The 12,978-nt window shown below is 49.3% G+C and overlaps 1 protein-coding gene across 1 annotated transcript in view; it reads left to right on the forward strand.

The window, feature by feature from the left end:
- scarf1 (scavenger receptor class F, member 1) overlaps positions 1-12,978 on the forward strand; it is a 46,736-nt gene extending 33,758 nt beyond the window's left edge. Inside the window, exons 9-11 of the mRNA XM_078548252.1 lie at positions 1,530-1,654; positions 9,242-9,376; positions 10,660-12,978. Coding sequence (XP_078404378.1) covers positions 1,530-1,654; positions 9,242-9,376; positions 10,660-11,705 — 1,306 coding nt within the window. The 3' untranslated portion in view covers positions 11,706-12,978. The remainder of the gene's footprint in view (positions 1-1,529; positions 1,655-9,241; positions 9,377-10,659) is intronic.

The following is a 12,978-nucleotide window of genomic DNA, read 5'->3' on the forward strand; positions in this document are numbered from 1 at the left end:
ATCATATCTGTGCTGGCTCTTAGAAAGAGCTATCCAATGAATCCCACTCATCTTGCTCTTTCGCCAGAGTCTGCGAATATTTTCTTTTTTTAAGGATTTATCCAGTTTCCCTTTTGAAAGTGCCTATTGAATCTGCTTCCACCGCCCTTTCAGGCAGTGCCTTCCGGATCACAACAACTCGCTGCATGGAAAACATTCTCCTCATCTGCCCCTCTGGCTCTTTTGCTGATTCTCTTCAATCTGTGTCCCTCTGGTTACCGACCCTCCTGCCACTGCAAACAGTTTCTCCTTATTCACTCGATCAAAACTCTTCATGATTTTGAATACCTCGATTCAATCTCGCCGTAACTTTTCTTTGGTCTAAGGAGAACAATCCCAGCTTCTCCAGTCTCTAAACATGAATTGGAGTCCCTCATCCCTGGCAGCATCCTAGTAAATGGCCTCTGTGTTGTTCCTGTGCGCGGCTGCGCAGGAACTGGGCATGTGGCACACATACACCACCTTCCCATTTCCCTGCATGCCTGACAGACAAATATTAAAGAGGCCGTGGACTTAAGCTAAAAATCTGCATAGTCCAAAACAATAATCAAGGGAGAATTTCCTCTTGTGGGTGGCATGTTCCTGGCTGTGAGTTACTGATATTCCCGCTTTCTCATGATTGTTCCTGATTGTGAGTTACTGATATTCCCGCTTTCTCATGACTGTTCCTGGCTGTGAGTTACTGTTATTCCCGCTTTCTCCTGACTGTTCCTGTCTGTGAGTTACTGATATTCCTGCTTTTTCCTGACTGTTCCTGGCTGTGAGTTATTGATATTCCCGCTTTCTCCTGACTGTTCCTGTCTGTGAGGTACTGATATTCCCACTTTCTCATGACAGTTCCTGGCTGTGAGTTACTGATATTCCCGCTTTCTCCTGAATGTTCCTGATTGTGAGTTACTGATATTCCCGCTTTCTCCTGACTGTTCCTGGCTGTGAGTTACTGATATTCCCGCTTTCTCCTGACTGTTCCTGTCTGTGAGTTACTGATATTCCTGCTTTTTCCTGACTGTTCCTGGCTGTGAGTTACTAATATTCCCGCTTTCTCTTGACTGTTCCTGGCTGTGAGTCACTAATATTCCTGCCTTCTCCTGAGTTCCTGATTGTGAGTTACTGATATTCCCGCTTTCTCCTGACTGTTCCGGGCTGTGAGTGACTGATATTCCCGCTTTCTCCTGACTGTTCCTGTCTGTGAGTTACTGATATTCCCGCTTTCTCATGATTGTTCCTGGCTGTGAGTTACTGATATTCCCGCTTTCTCCTGACTGTTCCTCGCTGTGAGTTGCTGATATTCCCGCTTTCTCCTGACTGTTCTGGGCTGTGAGTTACTGATATTCCTGACTTTCTCCTGACTGTTCCGGGCTGTGAGTTACTGATATTCCCGCTTTCTCCAGACTGTTCCTGGCTGTTAGTTACTGACATTCCCGCTTTCTCCTGACTGTTCTGGGCTGTGAGTTACTGATATTCCCGTTTTCTCCTGACTGGATATACAGGATGCTGGACGAGGAAGATGGTCCATTAACACGGATGAAACATCACGTACAGGGAGTTCTGGCCAATCTCGGCTCCGCCCTCCCCTGCATTTCGTTTGGAAACCAAAAGCTCCCAAAAGTCACAGGTAAGAGGAATCGCGGCGCCAGTGACCCAGTCGCTTTTTGATCCTTTAATGATCTTGTTCACGGTCCCAGCCTGTTTATGTGTGAAATATTGTTCAAATCAGCAGTTCATTTTCAGAGTGACTGATGAGCTCATCTGACAGATTCTACAGATGAATTCCTGGCTCCTGACAGCACCTGATAATATCAGGGAATTGCTAAGGAATTGACGTACGTGTCTGCCCCCTCAGTCTGACACAGCGAGGAGCAGAGTCACAGGGGGAAGACTCTGGGAATTAAAGATGAATCAATCAGCCATGATCTTACTGAATGGTGGAGCATGTTCGAAGGGCCGAATGGCCTACTGCTGTTCCTAATTCTTATGTTCTTATATCATTGGGGTGATAAAAAAAGTTATGTTTTTGAAAAAGAATCATGTCAGATTTACTGCCCAGAATAGACCATTCAGTTGGATTGTCCCTGCTGGAGTTTCTGTTCCACACGAGCCCTCTCCCACCAACCCCCCTCTTCATCTCACCCTATCCCCATATCCTTCCATCCCTCTCTCTCTCTCATGTGTTTATCCAGCTTCCCTTTAAATGTCTCTACACTATTCACCCCGACCACTCCCTGTGGGAGTGAGCTCCACATTCTCCCCAATCTCTGGGTAAAGAAGTTTCCGGTCCAACGAGAGGACAGGCACTGTCGGACCTGGTTCTGGGGAATGAGTTGGCCCCAAGTGGATCAAATTCCAGCGGGAGAGCATTTAGAGGACAGTGACCATTGTGTCATAAGGTTCCTGTTGGCCATGGAAAAGGACGAGGAACAATCCAGAACAGGGATAATTAATTGAGGGGAAACCAACTTCGATGGGATGAGAATGCATCTGAGTCGAGTGAGTTGGAATCAAAACGTTGACAGAAAGGACGGTGATTGAACAATGGGCCACCTTCAAAAAAGGTATTGCAGGCAATGTCAAGATATATCCCCTTGAAGGGGAAAAGTAGGACAAATAAAACTGGTACACTCGAAGAATTTACAATTGAGAAGGAGGAGGTGTTAGAAAGGCTATCTTTACTTAAAATAGATAAGGTACCAGAACTGGATGAGATGCATCCAAGGGTACTGAGGGAAGTGAGAGCAGAACTTGCAGAGGCACTAGTGATAATCTTCCAGTCTTCCTTATACAGAGGTGTGGTGCCAGAGGACTGGAGAATTGTGAATGTTATACCCTTGTTCAAGAAGGGGTGCAAGGATAAAGCCAGCCACTACTGACCAGCCAGTTTGACTTCAGTGGTAGGGAAACTTCTGGAAACTATCATTTGGGACAAAATCACTAGTCGTTTAGACAAGTGCAGGATAGTTAAGGAAAGCCAGCATGGATCCATTAAGGGAAAATCATATTTAGCTAACTTGCTGGAGTTTTTTGAGGAGGTAACAGAGAAGGCTGATAAGGGAAATGTAGTTGATGTGGTGTATATGGATTTTCAAAAGGCATTTGATACAGTGCCATGCATCAGACTTGTGAGTGAAATTCTAGTTCATGGAATAAAAGGGAAAGTAGGCACTTGGATAAGAAATTGGCTGAGTGACAGGAAACAGAGAGTAGTGATTAATGGTTGTTTTTCAGATTGGAGGAAGGTTTGTAGTGGAATTCCCCAGGGGTCAGTGTTGGGACCCTAGCTCTTCCTGACATATATTAATGACCTAGATTGTGGTGTTAAGGGCATGATTTCGAAATTTGCAGATGATATGAAGATTGGAAATGTTGTTAACTGTGATGTGATTAGTCCTGAACTTCAAAAGGACATAGACATGTTGGTGGATTGGGCAGACAAGTGGCAGATGAAGTTCAATGCAGAGAAGTGTGAGGTGATTCATTTTGGCAGGAGGAAGATAGCAGAGCATGTTGAGAGAGCAGTAAATAAAGTATATAGTATCTTAGGCTTTATTAACCAGGGCATTGAGTACAAGAGTAAGGAGATCATATTGAACTTGTATAAGACACTAGTTAGGCCTCATCTGGAGTACTGCATCCAGCTCTGGGCACCATACTTGAGGGAGGATGTGAAGGTATTGGAGAGAGTAAAGAGGAGATTTCACAAGAATGATTCCCAGGATGAAGAACTGTAGCTATGAGGATAGACTGGGAGAGGTTGGGACTGTTTTCCTTGGAGAAAAGAAGTCTGAGAGGAGACTTGATAGCGGTATTTAAGATCCTGAGGGGTATGGACAGGATAAATAGTGAGAAACTGTCCCCACTCAAGTGAGCAAGAAGAACTAGAGGGCACAGATTCAAAATAAATGGCAAAAGGAGTAAATGTGATGCGAGGAAAACTTTTTTCACCTAGAGGCTGGTTGGAGTCTGGAACAAACTTCCTGAAAGGGCAGTGGAGGCAGGTTCGATCAAGGTATTCAAAAGGGAATTGGATTGCTACCTGAAAAGAGAGAATGTGCCAAGTTACGGGGATAAGACAGGGGAGTGGGACTAGGTGGAATGCTCTTTCAGAGAGCCAGGACAGACTCGATGGGCTGAATGGCCTCCTCCTGCACTGTAATGATACTGTGAATTCCTGTTTGGATTTATTAGTGGCTATCTGATATTTACAGACCCTAATTCTGGTCTCTCTCACCTGTGGAGACATCTTCTCTACATCTGCCCTTCATTATCACGCTCTCTGATAATTTTAAAGACCTCGATCAGGTCACCCCCTCAACCTTCTCTTATCCAGAGAAAAGAGCCCCAGTTGATTCAATCTTTCCTGATAGTTATAAGCTCTCGGTTCTGGTATTATCCTTGTGAATGTTTTTTGCACCTTCTCCAGTGCCTCGATATCCGTTTTATAATAGGGAGGCCTGAAACGTTCACCATGGGCTGCATTTTGCGGTCAGCGAGCAGGGGTGAGCTGCCTCACCGATGTGTAAAATGACGCGGGCGAGCGTCCCGACGTCACTGCGCATCGTTCCGATCTTTAGTTCGGCACGCGCGCACCGGAGTCGGCTGCCCTCCCGCCGAGCTGTCAACAGCCACTTAATGCCTTTAAAAACAGTAATTAAGCCAATTAATGGACCTGCCCGTCTCACCTTAAGGTTGGGGGGCAGGCAGAGAGCCCAGGCGGCCTTCAGAAAAAACACGAAACCTCATCCACGGGCGGGATGAGATTTTGTGAGGGATTTAAAACGTGCGTAACATTTTTAAATAAAAGTAATTGGCATGCCCCTGCTCGGGTGACAGTGTCACATGAGGGGACACGTCAGGAATATTTTATTCTCCCTTTAATAAAGTTTTCAATCTTGAGCCGATCTCCCTGAGGCAGCACTTAGCCTCAGGGAGATCTGTGCGCTCTTCCCTGCGCATGCGCGATAGAGCGCACCCCCGGCTGAGGGAATCCACCCCCACCCCCGCCCGCATAGGGGGCGCATAGCCCACGTAAAATGGCAGCGCGCACCCGACCGGGAGCGCTGATTGGGAATCCGCCCGCTCGCACACAACCCCCTGACAGGGGGAAAATGCTGCCCCATATTCCAAGTGCAGTCCAACCAGGAGGATATAAATGTCAATATGAATTTAACATCACTCCTCTAATTTTTAATTCTATCCTAGAAATGAGCACAGTGCTTGGTTTGGTTTGGTATTTTATGGCCTTTTTAACCCATGTGAATTATTTACTGATTTCCCTATCTGTATTTCCAGGTCCCTCTGTTCATCTGCCTCTTTTAGATTGTTGCTTTCCAAAGAGCTGCTTTCTTTGTTATTTCTCTGGCAAAAGTGTGGCACATGTTCTTGTGAACACTTCGGGGGGGGTTATTGGTTAGAAATATCTTGGAGATTGGGAAAATATTTTTAAAATTCATTCTCAGGATATGGGCTTCGCTGGCTGGGCCAGCATTTATTGCCCATCCCTAATTGCCCTTGAGAAGGTGGTGGTGAGCTGCCTTCTTCAACCGCTGCAGTCTACGTGGTGTAGGTACACCCACAGTGCTGTTAGGGAGGGAGTTCCAGGATTTTGGCCCAGCTGCAGTGAAGGAACGGCGATATATTTCCAAGTCAGGATGGTGAGTGACTTGGAGGGGACCTTCCAGGTGGTGGTGTTCCCATCTATCTGCTGCCCTTGTCCTTCTAGATGGTAGTGGTCGTGGGTTTGGAAGGTGCTGTCTAAGGAGCCTTGGTGAATTCCTGCAGTGCATCTTGTAGATGGTACACACTGCTGCTACTGTGGGTCGGTGGTGGAGGGAGTGAACATTTGTGGATGTGGTGCCAATTAAGCAGGCTGCTTTGTCCTGGATGGTGTCCAACTCCTTGAGTGTTGTGGGAGCTGCACTTATCCAGGCAAGTGGGAGTATTCCATCATACTCCTGACTTGTGCCTTGTAGATGGTGGACAGACTTTAGGGGGTCAGGAGGTGAGTTACTCGATGCAGGATTCCTGGCCTCTGACCTGCTTTTGTAACCACAGTATTTATATGGCTAGTCCAGTTCAGTTTCTGGTCAATGGCAACCCCCGATATGTTGATAGTGGGGGATTCAGCGATGGTAATGCCATTGAATGTCAAGGGGAGATGATTGGATTCTCTCTTGTTGGAGATGGTCATTGCCTGGCACTTGTGTGGCACGAATGTTACCTGCCACTTGTCAGCCCAAGCCTGGATATTGTCCAGGTCCTGCTGTATTTGGACATGGACTGCTTCAGTATCTGAGGAGTTGTGAATGGTGCTGAACATTGTGCAATCATCAGCGAACATCCCCACTTTGACCTTATGATGGAAGGAAGGTCATTGATGAATCAGCTGAAGATGGTTGGGCCTAGTCAAGAATCATCCAATCAGGTGATGAAGAGTCATTTTCTAACAGCCAATGGAGAGGACCACAAGGATCGACATGTTGGCCAGCCAATAGCTGGGATGAGGTGGTTGGGGTGGTGGTGGGGTGAGGGGTTTTGCATGGACTGATGTGTTAGCTCACCAATGGCAGGAGCATCTGGGGCTGGGGCCATGGGAAGCAGTAGATCATGTGTGATGAATCCTCCAGGAATGTGTCCAACCAGAGTTGACAGCCCTAAACAGGTGGGGAGGGTTAAAAAAAACCCATTTTTTACCCCGTGTTCAGAGTTTTGGAGGATGAGCTCCTCTGTTGTGTTCAACATGGTGGCTCTTTCTGTGTTAAACCCCTGCTCAATGCACCTTCTCCTGGACTCTCCAATACCCTGATAAGGATTCAAGAGTCACCAATTCAAAGATGAGCGGGCGGGAGGAAGGAGAGTTCTTGCCTGTATCCTGGGGCCAATATTTATCCCTCAATCGATGTCACTAAAAACAGATTATCAGGTCATTAACACATTGCTTTTTGTGGGATCTTGCTGTGCGCACGTTGGCTGCTGTGCTTCCTACATTACAGCAGTGACCACACTTCAAAAAGTTCTTGATTGGCTGTGAAACACTTGTGGATGTACTGAGACGGGGAAAGGTGCTATAGAAATGCAAGTCTCCTCTTTCCTTTACACATTCTATTCTTTTGAAACAGGAAAGGAGAAGTGTGAAAGAGCAAAAGGACAAGTGTTGAAATATCATTGATGTTCTGGAGGGTGTGATTCCAGACATTCAAATTCTCCCTCATCCCCAGCTCAGAGGTGGTAAATGTGTAATAAATCACTTGTGTCAATCTGAGCGTGGATTGTTTCCAATGGATCAGCTCCAAATCCACTTCAATAGATTCAAAACAGGAAATGGCTCAAGCCTCTGTTCCAACAGTCCCGGTGGATTGTCCAGGAAAGTATAATCCAGCTCATTCACAAGTGCAGCAGAGGGATTGCTAGTGAGAGAATGTCACACAATACAGCGAGTGTGTCACACAGCACAGTGTGAAGTGGGCCACATTACATCACTGGTGTTTGGGAGCAGAGTGATTATGTTACTGGACTAGGAATCCGGAGATCTGGACTAATGATCCTGAGGCTGTTGTTCAAATCCCCCCACGGAAGCTGGGGAATCTAAATTCAATTAATAAACCTTGTATAAAAAGTTAGTCCCATTAACAATGATCATATGAAACTACACGATTGTTGTAAAAACCCATTTGGTTCAGTAGTGTCCTTTAGGGCAGGAAATCTGCCATCCTTAACCGGCCTGGCCGACATGTTATTCCAGACTCACAGCAATGTGGTTGACTCTGAAATGGCCGAGTGGGACACTCAGTTGTTGCCATGGGAAAAACAGCACTGTGGGTGTACCTGCACCACATGGACTGCAGCGGTCCAAGAAGGCAGCTCACCAGCATCTTCTCAAGGGCAATTAGGGATGGGCAGTAAATGTTGATGTTGCCGCTGGCAACATCAGCATTTATTGCCTATCCCTATTAAGAATTAATTTTTTAAAATGCGGTGTGCAGTGAGTGTGACACAACACGGTGTACAGTGTGTCACAGAGCAGTGTACATTGAGTATGGTACAGTGTGGTGTACAGTGTGTGGTACAGTGTGGTGGAGAGTGAGTGTGGTACAGTGTGGTGGAGAGTGAGTGTGGTACAGTGTGGTGTACAGTGAGTGTGTCTCATGTGCAGTGAGTGTGACACAGCACAGTGTACAGTGCGACACAGCACGGTGTACAGTGCGACACAGCACGGTGTATAGTGCGACACAGCACGGTGTACAGTGTGACACAGCAAGGTGTACAGTGCGACACAGCAAGGTGTACAGTGCCACACAGCACGGTGTACAGTGCGACACAGCAAGGTGTACAGTGCAACACAGCAAGGTGTACAGTGCGACACAGCAAAGTGTACAGTGCGACACAGCACGGTGTACAGTGCGACACAGCACGGTGTACAGTGCGACACAGCACGGTGTACAGTGCGACACAGCACGGTGTACAGTGCGACACAGCACGGTGTACAGTGCGACACAGCAAGGTGTACAGTGCGACACAGCAAGGTGTACAGTGCGACACAGCACGGTGTAGAGTGTATCACAGCGCAGTGTACAGTGAGTGTGGTACAGCGCGGTGCACAGTGAACGTGGTACAGCGCGGTGCACGGTGAGCGCGGTGCATGGTGAGCGCGGCACAGCGCGGTGCACGGTGAGCGCGGCACAGCGCGGTGCACGGTGAGTGCGGCACAGCGCGGTGCATAGTAAGCGCGGCATGGCGCGGTGCACGGTGAGTGTGGTACAGCGCGGTGCACGGTGAGTGTGGTACAGCGCGGTGCACGGTGAGTGTGGTACAGCGCGGTGCATGGTGAGCGCAGCACGGCGCGGTGCACGGTGAGCGTGGTACAGCGCGGTGCACGGTGAGTGTGGTACAGCGCGGTGCACGGTGAGCGCAGCACGGCGCGGTGCACGGTGAGCGTGGTACAGCGCGGTGCATGGTGAGTGCGGCACTGCGGTGCACAGTGAGCGCGGTGCACGGTGAGCGCGGCACAGCGCGATGCACGGTGAGCGCGGCACAGCGCGGTGCACGGTGAGCGCGGCACAGCGCGGTGCACGGTGAGCGCGGCACAGCGCGGTGCACGGTGAGCGCGGCACAGCGCGGTGCACAGTGAGTGTGGTACAGCGCGGTGCACGGTGAGTGTGGTAGAGTGTTGTGTAGAATGAGTGTAACTCTAGCTCTCTTTCCCTTGCAGTTTCCCATCACGATGCCGATGTCAGTTTTAACTGCAGTTTCATCGACTCTCCCTCTGCAGGCTGGGACTCAGCGTCATTCTCCTCCTTCGAGACTGATGAGGGGGAGCCCGTGTACTGTGTACCCACTCAGGAAGGTGAGACACATGGTGGGGGACACAGCAAACCCCAGATAAGAGAGCAGCAATGGTGCATTTGAACCCACATTGTAACTCGGAATAGCGCATATCCTCACACAGAGCTGCAGACACTCAGTCACAGGGACAAAATCCATCCCAATCAGAGGCTCCGGGGAAAGGACAAAGACAATCCCACGAATGAGGGATTACAGTGATGGGACATGATTAAGGAGTTTTGTATTTCTTACCTTTCGAATGGAGGTTTCTAAATTTGAGTTTATTCAGGGATTTGGCAAAGATAATTGAGGCAAGTTGTTCCCTGTGATAAAGATTTCAAATACCAGGGACACAAGATAAAAGATGAAGAGAATTATACCCCAGTGAGAGTCAGCACCTTCAGGAACTACCCCCCCCAGTGAGAGTCAGCACCTTCAGGAACTGTCCCCCAGTGAGAGTCAGCACCTTCAGGAACTGTCCCCCAGTGAGAGTCAGCACCTTCAGGAACTGCCCCCTAGTGAGAGTCAGCACCTTCAGGAACTGTCCCCCAGTGAGAGTCAGCACCTTCAGGAACTGTCCCCCAGTGAGAGTCAGCACCTTCAGGAACTGCCCCCTAGTGAGAGTCAGCACCTTCAGGAGCTGTCCCCCAGTGAGAGTCAGCACCTTCAGGGACTGTCCCCCAGTGAGAGTCAGCACCTTCAGGAACTGTACCCCAGTGAGAGTCAGCACCTTCAGGAACTGTCCCCCAGTGAGAGTCAGCACCTTCAGGAACTGCCCCCCAGTGAGAGTCAGCACCTTCAGGAACTGTACCCCAGTGAGAGTCAGCACCTTCAGGAACTGTCCCCCAGTGAGAGTCAGCACCTTCAGGAACTGCCCCCCAGTGAGAGTCAGCACCTTCAGGAACTGTACCCCAGTGAGAGTCAGCACCTTCAGGAACTGTACCCCAGTGAGAGTCAGCACCTTCAGGAACTGTCCCCCAGTGAGAGTCAGCACCTTCAGGAACTGTCCCCCAGTGAGAGTCAGCACCTTCAGGAACTGTCCCCCAATGAGAGTCAGCACCTTCAGGAACTGTCCCCCAGTGAGAGTCAGCACCTTCAGGAACTGTCCCCCAGTGAGAGTCAGCACCTTCAGGAACTGTCCCCCAGTGAGAGTCAGCACCTTCAGGAACTGTCCCCCAGTGAGAGTCAGCACCTTCAGGAACTGTCCCCCACTGAGAGTCAGCACCTTCAAGGGTCAAGAGGGGAGGAATAACTAACAAAGAATTAAGCTGAGATATTAATTTGAATATTTTCCCTCTCTTTCAGGAAATAGCTTGCTGCCTCCTGTGGGTGGATGCCAGGAATTGAGCTCCAGGTGTAACTATTTGCCAGCGGATCAGGCGGATTTCAATAGTGAAGATGGGCTTCAGCCGTTGTCCATTCCCAGAACGTCCAGCATCGTGAAGGCTAAGAGACCCTCTGTCTCATTTGCAGAAGGGACAAAGTTTGGTCCTGAGCTCAGAAGGGGATCCATGCCAGAGAGCAGGATTGTCCCCACTGCCAATGCGCAGCGGAAGAGGAATCTCTCATGGACACTCAGTAAACTATCGCCCATCGAGTCAGAGCCTGCAGCTGGTGATAGTCCCAATGCTGTCTGCCAGCCCTATGAGTGCACTAACCTCCCTGGTATTTACCCAGAGGCTGAGGGTCCCCATTGCCACAGCAGACCCTGTGGAGAGCGCAGGGGCACCTCATCCACAGCCAAGAAAGACAGCCAGGCAACGGAGAGCAGGGACATGACGGGGACACCTGGTGAGCCCAAAGCCACGGCCAGTGATCAGAAAGTGGCAACAGCCTACGTAATGCCAAGAGAAGCAAAGCGGTGCTCTAAGATTTGGGGGAGCTCAGGGGAAGGAGTTGGGACAGTTCAGGCAATGTTGAAAAGATTTGGGAACTTTCAGAGACAGCGATCAATTCCCAAAGAGGAGCTAAGACCCAGGGTCCGCGGAGAGAATATCAACAAAATCCACCGCAAACTGGCTGCCCTGGATAAAAACCTCAAGCCCCAGGCATCAAGTAACGTGGCAGCTTCTGCATATGAGAATATCCCCCCTAGGGTTCCTGCTGTGCCAGCTCATGGCACTCAACAAGGCCAAGCAGAAGGCAATGCCACCCTGACGAAGAAACCACTTCTCCCAACCACCCCCATCCTTCAGAAGCTGGTGGCCAACATGGCAGAGGACACAGAGAGAAGACTGGGCACGATGCCCTCTCCCAGCCAAAGGGACAATCCTTGTGAACAGGACCATGAGAACGGGCACGAGCACAGTGAGGACATCCCCACCCAGCACACAGAGCAGGAAATCCAATGAGAAGCTAGCTGAAGCTGCGAAAGGTTTACACTCGCCCAGAGACTGGGGACAACAGGGGATTAATTCCAGGAGGGACAGAATGGGTTTGAGTGTGACATGGCCGAGGCAACTAAGCTCTCACTCTGCAGAGTGGCATTGTTCCCAGGTCTTCAGGATAAGAATCTTGAAACATTGAAGGAGAATGGAGGGATTGGGAGAATGGAGGGATTGGGAGAGGGATTTGGGGAAGAGAAGTCAATGGAAATAAAATTTAAGAGGGAGGTAAATGAACTGCTGATTGGCTGACTCCCATTTTACCTTAACTTCCCCATTGGCTGTGCTGCAGTGAAGCAGTGTTCAATAGGAGTGTCCAGTAGGCATGTTTGAGAATGAATGGGTGAGCTAGCAGTGTGGGTAAGGGTTATTTAACTATCAGCACCCACATATACAGGCACTTCCCCACTCTTGGCCTGATTAACACTGGCTGGGGTGAGAGCTATCCAGGGGAACTCTCTCTAACCCCGATGGGAACAGCACCTCTGAAGGAATACCCTGGGGCAAAGACTCGTCTGAGATTCTGCTCTGTTTCAGTGCAGGTGCTGGCCTGCTTATGATCTACAGAATCCAGAGATAACACAGAGGAGAGGAATTTCACACAAAGGTGTTTATTATTTGCCTCAATCTCCATTCCATGTTTATCTCATTGTTGTTTTATGACAATACTGGGACTTTAGCCCTCCTGCTGAAATGAACACTGCTGTCAGTGAGATGAGGTGGGTGAGGATTACTTACCATGACTCACAGCATCAACAGGCACTCTCTGCCCCGCTCAATGCTCCCTCTCCGCACATACCCCTAGGTCTGACTTCATGGCCACCAATCCATCTCTACAACCCCAACCCCACCCTGTGACCCCTAACCCCTCCACACACCCATTTCCCCTTCCTGCCCTCTTACTCCCCAGCCTGCATCACCCCCTCTGCATCCAATACCCTTTCTGTGCCTCCACATCGCACCTCCACTACCCCCAACCTCCATGACCCCCCCCCCCCCCCGATATCCTGGAGGTTTGAACATGAACCAAGCTTCTTAAACCCGACCGGAATTCTCGCCAGTGTTTGGGAGTTTCCGGCGTTGGAGAGCTGCCGATAGACGAAGGATTGATCCCAAAGCTCCGGTGTTCCAGAGTTTGTCCTTGGTGTGCAGCCTGAGGCAGTGAAAATACACTGACAATTTAAACAATATCTGTATGTGTTTGAAATGTTATTCAATGTTTTATAAAAAGATTATATCA

The sequence above is a fragment of the Cetorhinus maximus genome, chromosome 9 (assembly GCF_964194155.1).
Source record: "Cetorhinus maximus chromosome 9, sCetMax3.hap1.1, whole genome shotgun sequence".
Lineage (NCBI taxonomy): Eukaryota > Metazoa > Chordata > Chondrichthyes > Lamniformes > Cetorhinidae > Cetorhinus > Cetorhinus maximus.